Below are 19729 nucleotides of genomic sequence, written 5' to 3' on the forward strand. Positions count from 1 at the left end.
GATTGTATAAACTATGGAGCAATTTGTTAATAGTAGAAGACTGTGCGTGGTAAGTGTTAGATTGTTCTTAGTTTATTATGATTGTGGCTTTAAAAATGGTTCAGTTAATGATATCTGTTATACCAGAGATCTTCAGAAAGTTTTTGGAAATCATGTATTATGGAAAAGTAACACTTGCATGTTCTCTGTACCAGAGTAACCACCTTTCAGTTCCATTTTCCACGAACTTCTGCGGTCCCTTCTGTGTGCACAGTTTTCTAATTGTTTCCTTGAGGCCACAGTATCAACGTGTACCTTAATAATTTACAACCTAAGGGCTTACATGTCTACTGCAGTTTTTAATTTGTTGTTAGTAATGCAAATCAGTAGAATAAAGCGGTCACGATGATGGCAGTAAGTTGATGAGTATGGACTTTCACTGTAATCTGAATCGGAGACTGGTCGGTCACGGAATCTTGCTTCCTGCTGCGGTGTGAATGATGGGGAAGATGCCTGTGCTAACCAGCCTTGTTTGTTGCCTGCAGGTCTTTTGGCTAAAAAGGCTGTGGAAGCTGGACTGCGAGTTAAACCTTACATCAGAACCAGCTTGTCCCCAGGCAGTGGCATGGTTACACATTACCTCAGTTCAAGCGGAGTGTTACCGTATCTCAGTAAGCTCGGGTGAGTGACAGTCGCCACTGTTGACACTGATGCATGTCAGGCAGCAGGTGCGGAAGCTGCCGCCTGTTACAGCCTTTCCTGTGAAGAGAAGATGGGACACGCATGCTTTAGTTGTTGCTCAGCCAGCATTGACTGGACATGTGCAGTGAGCAAGACACTGTGCTGGCTGCTGAGAGGAGGGAGACCTGGCCTCTCCCTTCAGGATACGGAGCAGGGAAGACGAGACAGCACAAGCCAAACCAGGTGGCAGTGACGGACGGTCTAAGTGATGCTACCAAGTCATACTTAATTTTACTTTATTTTTTAATTTAAGATAGTTAAGATTTATTTAAAAGGCAGAGTTAGAGTGAGAGAAGGAGAGAGAGCTTCCATCTGCTAATTCACTCCTCAAATGGCTGCAATGGCCAGGGCTGGATCAGGCCAAAGCCAGCCACCAGGAGCTTCCTCAGGGTCTCCCACGTGGGTGCAGGGGCCCAAGCTCTTGGGCCATCTTCTGCTGCTTTCTCAGCCAGAACTTGAACAGGTATATGGAATGCCTACATTGCAGGTGGCAGCTTATCCTCTGTGCCATACACAACGCCGGGCCCAGTACTCAATTTTTGTGAGTTGTGTAGATCTGTTGAGACTGGGATCTTACAGATTGCGTTTATTAACTCAATAAATTGCCATAATTGAGGTTTTGTGAGGTTACTGGATCTCTAATCCATAAAGTTGTCCCTGAACGTTGGAGAAAATTAATTTTGCATTTTTTATTACATGCTGATTGTGTTTTTGATGTATCTTTTGGAACGTATCTTCTCACCTAAATTATCAGTTCCTTTGTGAGTGTGATAAAGTGTAGGTTTCCTGCTTTTCCAACAGTAGTTGAAGCTGGTTTAGAGGATTATATTTCTAATCTTCTAGCCATGTTGTCTTGGAACTGTTTTCAGAGGCTCCAAGAGAGTTTTAATTGGCTGAGAATGGATTTGTATATAGTGAGTGCTGGGTCAGAGCACCTTTTTTTTTTTCCTAACAGGCAGAGTGGACAGTGAGAGAGAGACAGAGAGAAAGGTCTTCCTTTTCCATTGGTTCACCCCCCAATGGCCGCTGTGGGCAGTGCACCGCACTGATCTGAAGCCAGGAGCCAGGTGCTTCTCTTGGTCTCCCATGCGGGTGCAGGGCCCAAGCACTTGGGCCATCCTCCACTGCCTTCCCGGGCCATAGCAGAGAGCTGGCCTGGAAGAGGGGCAACCAGAACAGAATCCAGCGCCCTGACCGGGACTAGAACTTGGTGTGCCGGTGCCGCAGGCGGAGAATTAGCCTATTGAGCTACGGCAGCGCCGGCCCAGAGCACCTTTTTAAGGTCTTCATTCCAATTGTTATGGGGCAAGGTCCTCTTGGCACTTAACAGCTTAAGGAAACCCCGAGGATGGAGATACAGTATGAGTTTTTTAAGAGGTCATGTTTTATTCCTAGCAAGTAGTATCTAAGGGATTCCTTTGTGTGGTGTGGTCGGTGCTGTTGACCTGGCAGGGATTGTTGTGTGTACCGGGGCTCCTGAGGGTTGTGTAGGGTTCAGGTAACACGCGCGTGCCAAAGGGTCAGATGTGGGATAACATAGCGACGGAGGTGAACTGTGGGTTGTGTGTGCTGAGCGTTCTCATTGTAGGGATGGAAATGAGAGAAGGCTCGTCCTTTCTTTACAAACATGAGATGCTGTCCAATCACATTTACTTTCTGAAATGCAGGTTTGAAATAGTTGGCTATGGATGTTCAACCTGTGTGGGGAACACAGCACCCTTGTCAGAAGCAGTTTTAAATGCAGTAAAGCAGGTAAGAGGTGTGCATTTGCAAGATGTCCCAGTGGGTTGTGCTAACTGCGTTCTCTTACTAGATTGTAGGAAGTACAGTTGTTGCATTGAGAATTCTGTATCCCAGGTGAAGATGGGTCAGCAGATCATTTCTGGCTTAGACGTAACGTCCTGATAACGTAAGGGGTTGCTCACTCTGTTTGCCGGATTCATAATTCTGGGCCTAAACGTTACTGCTGGGCTTTTGGTTGTCTTGCCCTCAGAACTGTAATGTTGGAGACTGCTTATATATGATGATCCAGGTGTGTTGCATCTCTTGAATATATTTGTATGTGTGTGTTTTTTTTCAGGGTGATTTGGTTACCTGTGGAGTTTTTTCTGGAAACAAAAATTTTGAAGGTCGTCTTTGTGATTGTGTTCGTGCCAATTACCTTGCCTCTCCACCCCTAGTGGTGGCTTATGCCATAGCCGGCACAGTGGATATAGATTTCCTGACGGAGCCTTTAGGTATCGTTCCTATTATTATGTATGTATGTCTGCACACACCTTTTTTCCATAAAAATTGTACCATCTTTGAGATGCTTCTTGGACCATCTACTTTATGATGTGTTTCAGGAAAATTGATGATGCACAGTAATTCCTGTGCTCGTGAGAATCCAAGTGTGTGATTCTTCCAGCTGCTTAAGTGAGCAGCCTGTTGTTGAGTGATTTACTTGATTTCTGTGATATGTTTTTGAAAAGGTTTGAACATTTTGAGGGGTTGTTTTTTCGCCATAAATACCATGCTAAAATCTTTTTATCAGGGACCGACCCTACTGGCAAGAATATTTACCTGCACAATATTTGGCCTGATAGAGAAGAAGTTCACCGGGTCGAGGAAGAACATGTTATATTCTCCATGTTTAAAGCGTTAAAGGAAAAGGTAGAGGTAAGAGAAGGACTCACTTGTTTGCAGAAATAGTCTGAGTTACGTGTTCTTTTATGCATCCTGCTTTCTGGATAGAATAAAAATTACACTGTTTTTAATCCTTGGTTTTTAGTGAGTGATACTCATTTTATATCTGGAATCACTAATTTTAAAAAGAACAGAGTTTTAGAATTTATTTACTTACTAAAAATGCGTAGCGCTTATCTAATACTTAGTACTGTGTAAGCTCAGTCCTTGTCCTTGGCTCCCTGAATGTGGGCGCGCTTCACAGAGACTGCCCTTGCTGGTCCTTCCCGCTCTGGGGCTTCAGAAAGATGCCTGGGCCCTTGTGGGAGTCCCTGGGTTCCTGACGCCAGCATCCCACCAGTGCAGACCCTGGAGTCAGTGTGGCGATGGCCCCAGCCCCGGCCTAACCCCAGCTGTCATGGGCATTTGGAGAGTGTTCCAGCAGAGGGGAGCGCTCTGTCTCTCTCTCTCTCTGCCTCTCAAAGAACCTTTTTTTAATGTAAAAATTGGTAACAGCAAACAGTGAAATCTCTCTCTACAGTTCTCTAGCCTTTTACTTTACCTGCCTTACCAGTGATGTGGAGGATTTTTAAAGTTTTTATTTATTTATTTATTTATTAAAGATTATTTATTTGAAAGAGTTACAGAGAGGGAGAGAGAATCTTCCATCAGCTGGTTCACTCCCCAAATGGCTGCAACGGCCAGAGCTGAGCCGATCCGGAGCCAGGAGCCAGGAGCTTCTTCTGGGTCTCCCACATGGGTACAGGGGCCCAAGGACTTGGGCCATCTTCCACTGCTTTCCCAGGCCACAGCAGAGAGCTGGATTGGAACTGGAGCAGCCGGTCTTGAACCGGCACCTATATGGAATGCCAGCATTGCAGGCGGCAGCTTTACCCACTATGCCACAGCGCCAGCCCCAAAATTTTTATTTATTTATTTGAAAGACAGAAACAGAGCTCTCCCTTCCATTGATTCACTCCTCAAATCCTGCAGCAGCTGGGGCTGGGCCAGGCTGCATCTGGGTCTTGGAACTCGATCCAGGTCTGCCATGTTGGTGGCAGGGATCCAGCTGCTTGAGCTGTCAGTTGCTGCCTCCCTGCATGCTCATTGGCAGGAATTGGAATGAGGATTGGAGCCTGGACCAGAACCCAGGAGCTTCCATATGGGATACAGGCATCCCGAGTGGCCTCTCAACCACTGTGCTAAGCATCTGCCCCTCCAGAATTTTTTTTTTTTTTTTTTTTTTTTTTTTGGACAGGCAGAGTGGACAGTGAGAGAGAGAGACAGAGAGAAAGGTCTTCCTTTTTGCCGTTGGTTCACCCTCCAATGGCTGCTGCGGCCAGCGCACCGCACTGATCCGATAGCAGGAGCCAGGTGCTTCTCCTGGTCTCCCATGGGGTGCAGGGCCCAAGCACTTGGGCCATCCTCCACTGCCTTCCCGGGCCACAGCAGAGAGCTGGCCTGGAAGAGGGGCAACCGGGACTAGAACCTGGAGTGCCGGTGCCGCAGGCGGAGGATTAGCCTAGTGAGCCGCGGCGCCGGCCCCAGAAATGGTTTTGTTTTTGTTTGTTTGTTTTTAAGATTTATTTATTTGAAAGCGTTACACATAGAGAGGAGAGGCAGAGAGAGGTCTTCTATCTGATGGTTCACTCCCCAGTTGGCTGCAACGGACAGAGCTGCACTGATCCAAAGCCCGGAGCCGGGAGCTTCTTCCAGATCTCCCACACGGGTGCAGGGACCCAAGGACTTCTACTGCTTTCCCAGGCCGTAGCAGAGAGCTGGATCGGAAGAGGAGCAGCCGGGACTAGAACCGGCGTCCATATGGGATGCTGGTGCTTCAGGGCGTTAACCTACTGTACCACAGCACCAGCTCCTTTTTGTTTATTTTTTTAAGGATTGGTTTAGTTATTTGAAAGAGTTACACAGAGAGAGGGAGAGAGAGAAAGATCTCCCATCTGTTGGTTCACTCCCCAAGTGGCCACAATAGCTAGGGCTGAGCCAAGCTGAAACCAGGAGCTTCATCCAGGTCTCCTGTGTGGGTAGCAGGGCCCAAGCACTTGCCCATCTTCTACTGCTTTTCTCAGGCCATTAGCAGAGAGCTGGATCAGAAGTAGTCAGCTGGGACAAACTGACAATGCATGGGATGTTGGAGTCACAGGCAGTGGTGACTCCCAGAAATGTTTTTATGTATATACAAACGCACACACATATATACAGATTTTTTTTGGTCTTGAGAGTCACACAGAGTTTTAATCTGCTAGTTCTCTCGCCAAGTGCCCATAACAGCCATGGCTGGGCCAGGCTGAAGCCAGGAGCCAGGAACTCAATCTGATTGTCCTACATGGGTGACTGAGACCCAAGTACCTGTGCCAGCCTGCTGACTCCCAGGGTGCTCATCAGCATGACACTGAAATTTAGGTTAGAGCCAGGGCTCCAATGTGGGATGTGGGCAGGCATCCTAACCTCTTGGCCAAGTGTTCACCCCCAGACCTTTTTTAAGAATAGAATATAAATATGAAGACAGAAAGGTACTTATTGAACCCCTTGTGTGTGTGTGGTACTCTTTTTAGGTGTTTGAAATCATCAGTTTACAAAACACAAAGACAACTTCTACATATCTTATGTAATCAAAAAATAACTAATACAAGCTGTGTTGTCAGTGTTGCAGTTTTATATAGAGTGAAAGGATATCTTTGCAAAGTTTTGAAGCAAGTTAGGAAGTAGATTTGAAGGAAGTTTTGTGTAAGAGACATTAAGGAGGGAACTTTAATGAGAGCAGTATGGAGACAGTGACTGCGGACCATGGTAGGAAATGTCACAGAGCCTGGTGGAAGCAGAATCACCCTGGGAACCTAAGCCGTTGTAGCAGCCTGAAGTTTGTGGAACGGGCAGCTGTGTGAACTGCTGGTGAAGACACCAGGTCCCACATCAGATACCCAGCTGACTGTTGACGCCGCTTCCTGCTGGTGCAGATGCTGGCGTGGAGGCTCGGGCAGCTGTGATGTCTCAGGTAGTTGGGGTTCCTGCCCACATGTGGGACCTGGACTGAGTTCCTGGCTTCTGGCTCCTGCCGACGTGGGCAGTGAACCAGGGAGTGAGAGCTTCTCTGGCTCTGTCTCCCGCACTCCTGTTTCCTTCCTCCCTGTCTCTGCACCTGTCAGATACATTTTACCCTGAGTGAGTGAGGGGAGGGCCTTTGGAAGGGCTGGACAGAAGAGTGTCATAATCTGCTTAGAAGGATCGCTCTGCTCTGAAAGCGTGCTGGTGGCTCGGTGTTGTGGTGCGGCAGGTTAAGCCACCTGCTGCAATGCTGGCATCCCGTGCGGGTGCCTGTTTGAGTCCCGGCTGCTCTGCTTCCCATCCAGCTCCCTGCTAATGGCCTGGGAAAAAACTGGAAGCTAGCCTAAGGGTTTGGGCCCCTGCCATCCACATGGGCGACCCGGATGAAGCTCCTGGCTCCTGTCTTGGACTGACCCAGTGCTGTCCATTGTGACCATCTGGGGAGGGACCATTGAATTGAAGATCTCTCTTTCTCTGTGTCTCCTCTGTAACTCTTTCAAAATAAATAAATTCTTAAAAAAAAAAATGTATTGGGGTGAAATTGAGTAAGGAGGGTAGAATCAAGAAGAGAAATTACTCTTGTCCTGGTTAAACAGTGTTGATGGAGTGGAGAGAAATTGTGATGTTTTAGATAGAGTTTAAAACAGAACAAGCAGTGATAGGGGCTGGTGTTGTGGTGCAGGGACTTAAGCCACTGCTTGTGACACTGGCATCCTATATCAGAGCACTGGTTCAAGTCCCAGCTGCTCCACTTCTTATCTAGCTTCTTGTGAATGCACCTGGGAAGGAGCAGAGGATCCACGTGGGAGACCTGGATGGCGTTCCTGGCTCTAGGCTTTGGCCTGACTAGTGCTGACTTCTGCAGGCATTTGGGGAGTGAATCAGTGGATGCAAGTTTTCTCTGTCTCTTCCCCTGTTACTCTCTCTGTCTCTTCCCCTGTTACTCTACCTTTCAGATAAACAAATCTTAATAAAAGGAATAGGCAGTGACATAAGACAGATACATTGGAAGATGGCAGTTTTTCTCAGCGTTAAGGTTCTTCAAGATTAACAACACATAAGCCTCACATACCCAGCTTCTCTTGTGTGAAGATAGATCTAAGTTCATTGCCTTTTTTGGACTCTGTAGAATCTTTATGTTCAGTTATGTTAAAATGTAACTTTAAATGTTCCCGAAGATTCAGGTATTAGAGTTTGAAGAGCAGATCTGTTCGTTTTTGTCCAGTACATCAGGGTTTAATGGAAGACGCCCTCAGCTTTCTTTGACCCTTTTTTGTTTTCCTTGTGACCTGGGTGCTGCTTTGTTGCCTTTGACATTTTCAGAAACTTTCTGACTGCGTTTATCTTTCTCCTTGTTCATCCCCACAGACTGGAAATAAGCGATGGCATTCCTTAGAAGCACCTGATTCAGTTTTGTTTCCGTGGGACGTAAAGTCTACTTACATCCGATGTCCTTCCTTCTTTGATAAGCTTGTAAGCTTTACCCTTTGATAAGCTTTACCCTTGATAAGCTTTACCCTTTGATCCTTAAAGAATGTAATAAACTGAAAGTGCCTGTGAGGAGTTCAACGCCTTGGACCTTTATCTTGTAGACCAAAGAACCAGTTGCACTGCAAGCTATTGAGAATGCCCACGTCTTACTGCACCTGGGGGACTCTGTCACCACGGATCACATATCTCCCGCGGGGAGCATCGCCCGGAGCAGTGCTGCTGCCAAGTACTTGACAAACAGAGGGTGGGTCGAGGGTTTCTGTTTTGTTTTCTTTCTCTCTGGGGAAGAGGCTTCTCATGGTCGGGCCTCTGATGCTATCCTGATTGTTGTGTTTGAAGCAAGGTCTTTGCTTGTAACTTTAGAAGTTGAACATATTGGTTTAGTGCTCGCTTTGGCAGCACATATACTAAAATTGGACAAAAGTGCTTGTTTAAATGGAGCCCTTATAGTATAAACGAGCACCTGACTGGATACGAGATACTCTCTCAGAGCTGCTTTGTTCCTTACCATGTGGCCCAGTCACTTGGTTCTAGTTAGCTTCCTTTTATTGGAGTGCAGTAAAGGGGTACGTAGCCCAAAAGTGTGTGTTGGGAGGCTAGGATTGATGTGTACCAATCAAAAGACAATGAATTAGTGCTTAAAATTATACATTTAACAATCAGCATGAATGTGTAAAGGACTTTGATGTAGGGGATTAGAAACCCAACACTGGGAAGATTTTGTTTCCACACGATTAATAATGTAGAGTCGCTCTGCTATTGAAGAGTTGTGTTGACACCAGAGACGAAAGTTTTGCTAAAGCAGAAACTGCAGCGTTGGACCTGATTAACTGCTGAGTGCTTATTCGAAGCTTGAGCCGTTCAGATGGTGAGATTTTTCCACAGAGAAGTCTTATCAGTGCTGTGTAGCTTGGTTTGACTGGTGATAAAACTGGAGAGCTTTTATCACAGAGTAGTAAGAACTAAAGGAAGTCTGCTTTCTCACACTTTTTGGTTATGATTTCCATCTTGATGATAATTGTGACAGTTTCCATAAAAGAAAACTAGTCACCATTTCTCTCGGATACACACTTTTCATATATAGTATATGTTTGATATAAATTTCTTAGCTCATTTAATCCAGTAATTCTGGTTGGTTTGCATTTCCTAAACATAAAACACCCAATCCCTACCACTCTGGACCTGAAGTAAGAAATTTAAATGTACACATTTAGAGTATTGTTGCCTCTGTGTGAAAGACCAAATTAGAGGCTAAATAAAGTTGGGTTGTTGGGTCTGGCATGTAGCACAATGGTTTCAGCTGCCACCTGTGCCACTGGCATCCCTATGAACACCGGTTTGAGTCCCAAGTGCTCCCTGCTAATGTACCTGGGAAAGTAGTGGAAGATGACCTGAGTGTTTGGGTCCTGGCTACCTATGTGGGACCTGGACAGAGGCCCAGTCTCCTGACTTCAGCCTGGCCCAGCCTCGGCTGCTGCATCATTTGGGGAGTGAGGCAACAGATGGAAGATCTCTGTCTCTTCCTCTCTCTCTCACTCTGACTTTAAATTTTTTTTTCTAAAAGTTGGTTGTTGATTGTTCCTAAAGTCATTTCTGTAGTTACTAATTCAGTAGCTGTGAACACCCCACTAAGGGTACTCACCCATACTGGGGTCAGTTGGTCAGTCCCTTCCTCCTTTCCTCCCCCTCTCCCTCCCTCCCTTCTTCCTTTTTTTTTTTTTTTTTTTAAATTAACTGATTTACTTATTTGAAAGGCAAGGAAAGGGAGAGAGAGAGGGCGATCTTGCTTCTGCTGATTCGCTCTCCAGATGACCTCTGCAGCCATCCAGGTCTGTGACGTGGGGGCAGGGGCCCAAGCACTTGGGCTGTCTTGCACCGCTTTCCCAGGCGCATTAGCAGGGAGCTGGATCAGAAGGGGAGCAGCTGGGACTCAAACTGACACTCCAGTGTGACCCATTGCACCACACGCTGCACCCCCAGCCCCTGTATTATGATTTCTAAATACCGTTCCCAATAATAGGAACTGTTCTTGGAGATTGATTGATTCCATATCTGGGACTGGAAAATGTCCAAGATGATTTTGCACGTCTTCGACCAGAAGCAAGGGAGCTGTCAGAGACCATCAGGCTTCTGTCAGGGATTTTAGAACCAGCTTGGATTTGTCACTGTTCAAAGATGGGACACACTGAGCACCAACAAAGCAGTAACTAGAAACGACTTGAAATGCGAGGAATATGTTTTCATCTATCAGTTGGTGATGATTCTAAATGAAAAAAAGTTAAATTTCTTATGTTTGAAAGATGTTAGGGAATCAGCTCATAATTTTGAAAACTGATAGGCTGTCAAGCCTTTAGTGTTTCTTGCATGAAATGTATGAATACAACCAAATCATTACTGAAGGAAATTTTACCTTTCCTGAAGATTTGGAGCCTTAAGAAAAAGGGGAGGGCCCAGCATTGTGGTATATCTGATAAAGCTGTACCAGCATCCCATATGGTTGCTGATTATTGTCGCAGCTGCTCCACTTCTGATCCAGCTCCCTGCTATGGCCTGGGAAATGCAGCAAAAGATGGCCCAAGTCCTTGGGCCCCTGCCACTCATGTGGGAGAGCTGGAGGAAGCTCCTGGCTCCTGCCTGGCCCAGCGTTGGCTGTTGAGACCATCTGGGAAGTGAACCAGCAGGTGGACTATATCTTTCTCTGTCCCTCCCTCTCTATAACTCTGACTTTCAAAGTTCATAAATCTTTTTGTTTTTTAAGGGGGTGGGAGTGGGGAGGACGATGAATGTGTGAATTATGGTAGCGCCATCTTAGGGTCTGATGAAACAGCCAGCATAGACAGTTATGATTCATGGCTGTGACAGTGGGGACCGAGACAGCGTCAGGTGCCTCCTGAGGGGCACGCAGGACCTGTGAAGCTTGGTTGCCAAACGCTTGAAGTCCAGGTCATTGGATCTGACATCTGATTTACAAAAAATTCAGGGGACCAGAAAGCATGTTCATGGGAATACAGTAAACGTAGTCCAGATACAGAGAGCTATCCTACAAGTGACCCGGTCTCTTCAGATGAAGTACAGGGGACGCACAGATAAAAGGGACTTGAGACCAGCTGAATACATTTAGGAACTGTAGTTTGAAGGCTGATTTGAACTGACCAACTTTCAAAAAGTAGTATGGGAAAAGCCAGGGCCATGTGAATATTGAATGACTATCTGGTAGTAACAGATGACTAGATTTTCCTGTTGTGGGAAGTGTATAAGGATGGTATATGTATTTTATTTTATTTTATTTTTGACAGGCAGAGGTAGAGAGAGACAGAAAGGTCTTCCTTCCGTTGGTTCACCCCCCAAATGGCTGCTACAGCTGGCGTGCTGTGCTGATCCGAAGGCAGGAGCCAGGTGCTTCCTCCTGGTCTCCCATGCGGGTGTAGGGCCCAAGCACTTGGGCCATCCACCACTGCCTTCCTGAGCCACAGCATAGAGCTGGACTAGAAGAGGAGCAACCAGGACAGAATCCGGCGCCCCGACCGGGACTAGAACCCAGGGTACCAGCGTCACAGGTGGAGGATTAGCCTAGTGAGCCACGGCGCTGGCCAATGGTATATGTATTTTAAGAGTCCATATCTTTTGGAGAAACATAATGAAACAGTTAAGATAGACACCTGAGTTTTGCTTTAACACAGTCTAGTGGAGTTTATAAATTTTGGATACATTTTACAATTCACTATTGTGTAATTATTTTCTATCTGGAGTGAAAACTGACTCTGAGAATTTTATTGTAGCCTTACCCCCCGTGAATTCAACTCATATGGAGCCCGAAGAGGCAATGATGCTGTGATGACAAGAGGCACATTTGCAAATATCAAGCTTTTCAATAAATTTATTGGAAAACCAGCTCCCAAAACCATCCATTTCCCATCAGGACAGACGGTAAGGGCGCACACCGCGCGTGAGGCTGCGGACCTGGGGCGGAGTGTGTACTAAGTCTTTGTGTTTGGTCCACAGCTGGATGTGTTTGAAGCTGCAGAGCTGTACCAGAAGGAAGGTATCCCGCTGATAATCTTGGCAGGGAAGAAATACGGCTCTGGAAATTCAAGAGACTGGGCTGCCAAAGGACCCTACTTACTGGTATTGGTTCTTCAAACTTCTTAGCATCTAAAGTCAGAGTTACAGAGAGAAAAGAACTTCACCTGCTGGTTACTCCCCACTCGGCTGCCAGAGCCAGCACGGGCCAGGCCAGAGCCAGGAGCTTCTTCTGTTCTCTCACATGGGTGCAGGCCATCTTGCGTTGCTTTTCCCAGGCCATTAGCAGGGAGCTGGATCAGAAGTGGAGCAGCTGGGATCGAATTGGTGGCCACATGGGGAGCCAGCTTCACAGTGGTGGCTTTATCTGCTGTGCCGCAACACCAGCCCCGAAAGAATTTTTCATATTCCCTGTTGTCAGAAACAGCCTGTTGAAACCCATTTTGCTTACTTGGGTTTTTTTAGTGGTTATTCAGTCCTCATTGCTAGGGTATTTTGAAATGTTTGTGGTAAATGAACTAAAAGGTGTTTATTTTTGGTGCAGAATGTTTGAAATCCATGCATAATTTTCTCATAATGCACATTTTCTGTGAATTTTTTGAAGGCCCCTTGTATTTATGTATTTTTTTTTCTGCTAGCCGTTTTGGAGAATATTTTGTGCTGATCTGGCTGGGCTGCATTTTAATATCTGAACTTAATTACGCATTTTCTTAGGTGACAAAATCAGTGTGGCAGAAGTATCTACCTTACGGTATAATAATAGGATGTGGTGGTGCCTGTGAGCCTGGGAAGCCTTTCTCTCAGGACTGTTCCTCTGGTGCGGTATCCCTGGTCTGTGGGGAGGGCAGTCACATGGCTGTGCGCCTGCCCCTTCCTGTTCTCCAGCTGTTCTCACAGGGGGGCTGGAGGAAGGCTGCCAAGCGCACCCTCAGCGCCCATCTCACCCACCCCCTGCTTTCTTGAACTTCCTTAATTTAGTTTCTTCCTCCAGATATAAACACCCTAAGGAGTTGTAGCAGTAAACCAGATTCTCTAATATTTCTGAGATACTATTTAGAAGTATTACAAATATTAATGATAGTTACAGATTCCTTTTATTCTAAACATTTCTCAACTTATTTAAAAAAAGATTTATTTATTTGAAAGGCAGAGTTACAGAGAGAGATGTTCCATCCACTGCTTTACTCCCTAAATGGCTGCGGTAGCCTGGGCTGAGCCAGGTGGAAACCAGGAGCCAAGAACTCAATCCGTCTCCCACGTGCAGGGGCCCAGCACTTGGACCATCATCCACTACTTTCCTAGGCACATTAGCAGGGAGCTGGATTGAAAGTGGAGCAGCCAGGACTTGAACCCATGAGCATATGGGATGCCAGTGTTGCAGGCGGCGCCTTAACCCACTGCGCCACAGCACCAACCCCTCATTTATGTTTTTCCGTGGGAAGCTTTCCTCATACCATGAGTGGTCTTTGGCCAGCCCCACAGTTACACATGAAAATCTGATCCCAAGCTCCAGCCGTGGCTGGCTTTTGTCCACCCGGGAAGCTGGGGACCAAGCCCTGGCTGTGGGTGCCTGTGATGTCTTCTAAGACAGCTGAATTTCCTCAAGGAAAGAGACTCAGGGTACAGTCACCTGTGCCGCCCCTCTTTCCAGCCTGGCGTTCTCAGGCCAGCCTGTCCCTGTACCCAGTGAGCCTCGGTCCTGAGGTGATCCCAGCAGAGCCATTGGCATGAACGCTGGGTCTTTGGTGTTAACAACGACTTTATTCATCGTATGTGTAAGGTACAGTGAGCACGCACTCAGTGTGTCTGTGGTGCTACATTTTTGGAGGGAGAGAAGAGGTGAGCAGGAAGACAGGACTAAGGTAAACTGGCCTAAAAGGCCCTTGAGCGAGACCCAAATTAGAGCCTCTTTGGCTTGTTCTCTGTGGAGAACAGACAGTTCCCCTCCCAGCATGGGACCCACCTTACTATGGGCAGGCTGGGGAACCGTTTTTCTGCCGAGGGCTTTAGATATTTCTTTTTTTTTAAACAGGCAGAGTGGACGGTGAGAGACAGAGACAGAGAGAAAGGTCTTCCTTTTCCATTGTTTCACCTTCCAATGGCTGCTGCGGCCAGCGCATCTCGCTGATCCGAAGCCAAGAGCCAGGTGCTTCTCCTGGTCTCCCATGCGGGTGCAGGGCCCAAGCACTTGGGCCATCCTCCACTGCCTTCCCGGGCCATAGCAGAGAGCTGGCCTGGAAGAGGGGCAACCGGGATAGAATCTGGCGCCCCAACCGGGACTAGAACCCGGTGTGCCGGCGCCACAAGGTGGAGGATTAGCCTGTTAAGCCACGGCGCCGGCTAGATATTTCTGACATCATCTGTGGGCAGATTTATTGAATTTCGAGTCCTGCCTGTGGCTGTCTTGGCAGGGCCAGACCAAGTGATTTCACAGCCCTCTTGTTCCCCACCCCTGCTCTGAGACTCTGCAGTACTGCCAGTCTTCCAAGAACTCTGGATTCTCAGGTTAGCCTGGGTTCCTACTGTAAAGTGACTCGGACCTAGCTTCAGCCTCCTCATCCCGTTATTTCAGCCTTGCCTGCTGTATCAGTTATCCTTGGTTTGTAAATGTTTGGGGAATTTCCTCGGCTGCCTCCCTGTCACGGGTTTCTACCTTCGTTACGCCTTATTTTGGTATTCCATTTCAAGAGAGCGTGTTGGGCACTCATTCATCCCAGCAGGTGAGGCACCCACGTTCCATTTCCGAGGGCCTGGGTTGGATGCTTGCTCTGCTTCCTGCAGCCTCCTGGGAGACAGCAGCGAGGCGCAAGCGGTTGGGTCCCTGCCACCCAAGAGGGAAACACAGATTGAGTTCCCGGCTCCCAGCGTCTGCTCTGGGCCAGCGTTTGGGTCAGGAACCAGCAGATGGGGACTCTTCCTCTGCCTTTTAGATAAGAGAGAGTTGACCTGTCTCAGCTGTGCTGTGAAGGCCGCCCCATCTGCAGAGCCCTGACGGCAAGGTGGGCACTAGAGGTGGCTGACAGGGCGTTAGAACAACGTCGGGAGCTCCTTCAGGTGCAGGGGTCATCTGTCAAGAGCCTTTGTGAACACCGGTCCCAGTGTGGGGTGTGAGGGTAAAGTGTTCAGGAAAGATCATAGTAAATCTTTCCCCCTTGTAAATGCTCAATAAGTCAACTTTCAAGCGTGAGTAAAGGAAATGAAATACTCATTTATTACAGGGTGTGAAAGCTGTTTTGGCTGAAAGTTATGAAAAAATACACAAAGATCATCTGATTGGAATTGGCATAGTTCCACTTCAGTTTCTTCCAGGAGAAAATGCAGAGTCCTTGGGCCTGTCCGGCAGAGAAACGTTTTCTTTAACCTTCCCTGAAGAACTCTCTCCTGGGATTACATTAACTATAAAGGTATCTCCCAACTCTCAGATCTGGGATTGCACTCCGCTAGCTGGAGCGGGAAGCAGCGTCGCAGCGAGTCGCCTGCCAACACCAGCATAAGTCACGCGGTGTGAGGCGGCACCGTGCCCTGCACCCGTGTTCATGTCACACGCTGTAAGGCAGCACCGTGCACCCGTGTTCATGTCACGTGGTGTGAGGCGGCACCGTGCCCTGCACCCGTGTTCATGTCACGCGGTGTAAGGCAGCACCGGTCCCTGCACCGTGCACCCGTGTTCATGTCACGTGGTGTAAGGCGGCACTGTGCCCTGCACCCGTGTTCATGTCACGTGGTGTGAGGCGGCGCTGTGTCCTGCACCCGTGTTCATGTCGCACGGTGTGAGGCGGCGCTGTGCTCTGCACCCGTGTTCGTGTCACGCGGTGTGAGGCGGCGCCGTGCCCTGCACCCGTGTTCCTGTCATGCGGTGTGAGGCGGCGCTGTGTCCTGCACCCATGTTCGTGTCACGCAGTGTGAGGTGGCGCTGTGCCCTGCTCCCGTGTTCACGTCACGCGGTGTGAGGCGACTCTGTGCTCTGCACCCATGTTCATGTCGCGTGGTGTGAGGCGGCGCCGTGCCCTGCACCCGTGTTCATGTCACGCGGTGTGAGGCGGTGCCGTGCCCTGCACCCGTGTTCATGTCACGTGGTGTGAGGCAGCACCGTGCCCTGCACCCGTGTTCATACAGGTCGTGTTCTGTGGGAGCAGAGGACACGGAATGCTTACTGCAGCAAGGAGACGTGGAGGGGAATACCCTAACCTCCTGTGTCAGCGTCCACTTTGTGATTTTCGGCTCTCTGTGCTGATCTAACTTTAACGCAGGAGTGTGCGCTACTCCCGTAGAAAGCAGAGCTAGCTGAGAGCTTGGGGTGACAGGGTGGCTTTACCACTCAGGGAGAGTGGCAGCGTTGGTGTGAGACCAGGGACATAGAGTAATGTCCCCAAATAGTAGTCAGCCCAAACCCCTTGACTTATGGTTCTCGCAGTGTACCATTTGTGATTTAGAATCAGAAATGAAGATTCTGTTTTTCTACTTAGCTACAAAGCCCAGAGTCAGGTATATCTCAGTGTTTTCCAAATAGCAGAAGGGTTTCTAGAGTCAGAATGTCTGAAATTAGAACCAGGAAAAATAGACAGCATAGGCGGCAGGTGTAGTCACTGCCCGTGAGAACAGACGGCCTGAGCACAGGTAGACAGCACAGGCGGCCTGTGTAGTCACTGACCGTGAGAACAGACGGCCCTGAGCACAGGTAGACAGCACAGGCGGCAGGTGTAGTCACTGCCCGTGAGAACAGTCGGCCCCGAGCACAGGTAGACAGCACAGGCGGCAGGTGTAGTCACTGCCCGTGAGAACAGACGGCCCCGAGCACAGGTAGACAGCACAGGCGGCAGGTGTAGTCACCGTGAGAACAGACAGCCCCGAGCACAGGTAGCACTGAGGGTTTACCACTCACGTCGCATTTTTTTTTTTTTAAGACAAGTTCTGGAAAAGTATTCAACGTGATTGCTGCATTTGAAAACGATGTCGAGGTAACATTGTACAAGCATGGAGGCTTATTGAACTTCGTGGCACGAAAATTCTCCTAGTATCTGCCCATCGGGGAGAGACTGCTGCGTGGCGCCGCAGAGCCCTGCGCTGAGCTGGCGCCACCGCGGAGGTGCCGGCGGCCCCAGTGCACTCAGTTATCGTCCACGGATGTAGTGATTACGAATCATCGCAGGGACTGAAATGAAGTCTTCTTGATTTTAAATCATATCCGAATGGTGCTATTAACATTGCTAAAATCAGCGTGTGAAGTGTGTTGTTGAAGAGACCTGTAAGTATGGGGAGGGGTGTATTTTATCAGACCATTTGTAAATAAAGGCAGAGTTTGAACTTGTTGAAGATTCCTGTATGGGTAACCTGGAGTTGTCTGCTCAGCTTTGCTCCTGTACTCTGCTACTGTTTGTTGGTTTAAGATCAGCACATTGGACTAGAAGGAGGTAGACTCTGAAACTGTGGAAGTTGGAATCTGATCTATAAAGGACTTTTAAGTCTGTTAATTCCCTTTTAGCAGTGCGCTGGACACAGTTGGCATTCTTAGTTTGTGAACGAGCCAGGTTTATCGTAGACTCAAGGATGAACTTGCCCCAGGTTGCAATCATTCTGTCCACCCCAGCCAGATCCTCCGTGGAGAGGCACTGCAGCGGAGCACAGCTGACCGCTCGGCCCTGGGCAGCGACCACGAGGGTGAGCCTCCCCCAGGGCAAGCCCTCTGGCGAGCCGCGCCACTTGATTTGATTCTCTTGCTCACTTTCTGTGATGCTATAACTCCCTGTGACCTAGTTAGGTACTGCTAACTGAAATTCCATACTTGTTTTCTAGTTGCTAAAGAGAACTTGAACCATTAAGCTCTGTGCCGGCCCCCTCTAGACTCTTAAATGACCCACCCTAAAGGACATGGATGCTCAGCTCTAGGCATTTTTAAGTATTGCTGTTTCTTAATTATTTAAGTTGGTTTGAAATCATTGTTTTGCCTGGGTCACATGGTTTCTGTTCATTCTGTTACGTTACTGTGTGATCCAAGCTGACCGTAAGGGCGAGATACTTCAGTTGTGGCTGAGTGCTGTGTATTCCCGACACACGAGTCTGCCCACGTCAGACGGGCCGCGTTAGCTCCAGAAGATGTCATGCTTAGCAGGTGCAGGGCCGTGGTGATTTTTCCTGCACGTGAAGATTTACATATAAAGCAGTTACATCCGTGCAGTTCCCAGCCAGCTCACGCTGCTCAGAGTGAAGACTTGCAAGCTAAAGATGCTGGGACGACAGCCAGTGGGCAGCGACCACTGAGAGCCACGCACAAAGTCAATCATGGTATCTGAGAGTATTTTGCAAATATGTACTTAAACAGGAAGATGGATGAGTTTATCCAGACAATTTCCCTTCTGTAAATGTTTGTGTTTTCTTTGGTACTTGAAGCCATGCTTTGTTCTTCATATATACTGTGTGTCTCTCAGTGCATGTATGTTTGACTCACGTGAAAACATGAGTTGGGGTGGAGAATTTACAAGTTAAATGTTGGACACCTGTTACATGCTTTGAAAAACTGGTCATTCCACATTAGGTGGGTGGGTGGGGTCTGTGGAAGGCACACTCGACATACAGTCTGTAGGCAGAGGCACGGGCTGGTCATCATGGCTGAGCCTGGGGTGAGAGACGTGGGACACAGGTGACACTGGCCGCCTGTGAAGGAGACGTCGGCGTCTCCAGGCCTGCTGGTGCAGTGGTGATACAAGCAAATTGTGTATTTCAGGAACAAAACCAAAGTTCCCTTAATCAGCTGCTTGTATACGTTGGAGCAAGTGCTTAAATAGCAGGGTTATAAGTTGGGGAGAGTCGTAGCTGTGTGTCCCAGTGTGTGTACCTGGTAATTCTGCCTCTAGCCAAATGCTGTGTTTACAGAGATGTGGCATCTGCTGGTTTTTATTGTTTTATTTACCTCCTCTATGACTGCATCTGGGTAATTCTGTGTTACAAAAGGGAGTGTAGAAGCGCAAGGAAAAGCAAGTCCGTGTTGTGAACTTGGAAGTTCAGTTTCAGCAGCAGTTTCTACCTTGTAAACAGCACTGTGCTACACACTTTTTTTTTTTTTTTTTACCTTTGGGTTTGGTTTTGCTGCTCCTGAAAGATGAAATCAGTGACAGTGTCATCCTGCCCCTGAGTTGCCGTTATCCCTCAGAGGTTCCCACGATGGCAGTGGCCCTGTCCAGCTCTGTCATCTGCTGACATTTGAATGAGAGCTGTCAGAAACCTGTCAGATCGCTCAGTGTTTCCCATTGGTAATCGGACAGCAGGTGTACCAAAACAAAGCAGGTGCGGCTGAAACCTCAGAGTTGCGGCTGTTGGCACGTACCGTAACGAGGTGGTTGTGTCCACTTTCTCTGTGATGAGTGACACGAGAACAGTTCCTTGACTGACATTTTTCTAGGGTTGAATTAAAAGACTCTTCTGCCTTTAGATTTAGAGGATACTAAAATCCTGGCTGTTGACCCTCAGTTTGATTTGGAGTAACGAAAGGGCAAGGGGATGGACGTGACAGCATTTTCCATGGGTTTTCCCCCGATGGACAGTAGTGCCGATGTTTCTATCAGTTTTACACATAATATGTGGTGATGAGACCATGTATCTCACTGAAGTAACTATAAATCATTGTCTATTATTTAAAGCCAACAAAACAGTGTAACAGTTGTAAGTTCAATAATGTTAAGTATTGTATAGAAATATATTGGAGGCAAAGTCCAGTTGATGACAATTGTGTATATGTTACTGATGCTGTAAATTATTTTTAATAAAGAGAATTGTATTA

General features: G+C 47.8%; 1 protein-coding gene across 1 annotated transcript in view; it reads left to right on the plus strand.

Moving 5' to 3' along the window:
• IREB2 (iron responsive element binding protein 2) overlaps nt 1-19729 on the plus strand; it is a 60263-nt gene extending 40534 nt beyond the window's left edge. The window contains exons 13-22 of the mRNA XM_062206371.1: nt 525-660; nt 2388-2472; nt 2801-2957; nt 3254-3378; nt 7813-7917; nt 8037-8179; nt 11715-11862; nt 11938-12060; nt 15174-15359; nt 16860-19729. Coding sequence (XP_062062355.1) covers nt 525-660; nt 2388-2472; nt 2801-2957; nt 3254-3378; nt 7813-7917; nt 8037-8179; nt 11715-11862; nt 11938-12060; nt 15174-15359; nt 16860-16970 — 1319 coding nt within the window. The 3' untranslated portion in view covers nt 16971-19729. The remainder of the gene's footprint in view (nt 1-524; nt 661-2387; nt 2473-2800; nt 2958-3253; nt 3379-7812; nt 7918-8036; nt 8180-11714; nt 11863-11937; nt 12061-15173; nt 15360-16859) is intronic.

The sequence above is a fragment of the Lepus europaeus genome, chromosome 11, assembly GCF_033115175.1.
Source record: "Lepus europaeus isolate LE1 chromosome 11, mLepTim1.pri, whole genome shotgun sequence".
Taxonomy (NCBI): domain Eukaryota; kingdom Metazoa; phylum Chordata; class Mammalia; order Lagomorpha; family Leporidae; genus Lepus; species Lepus europaeus.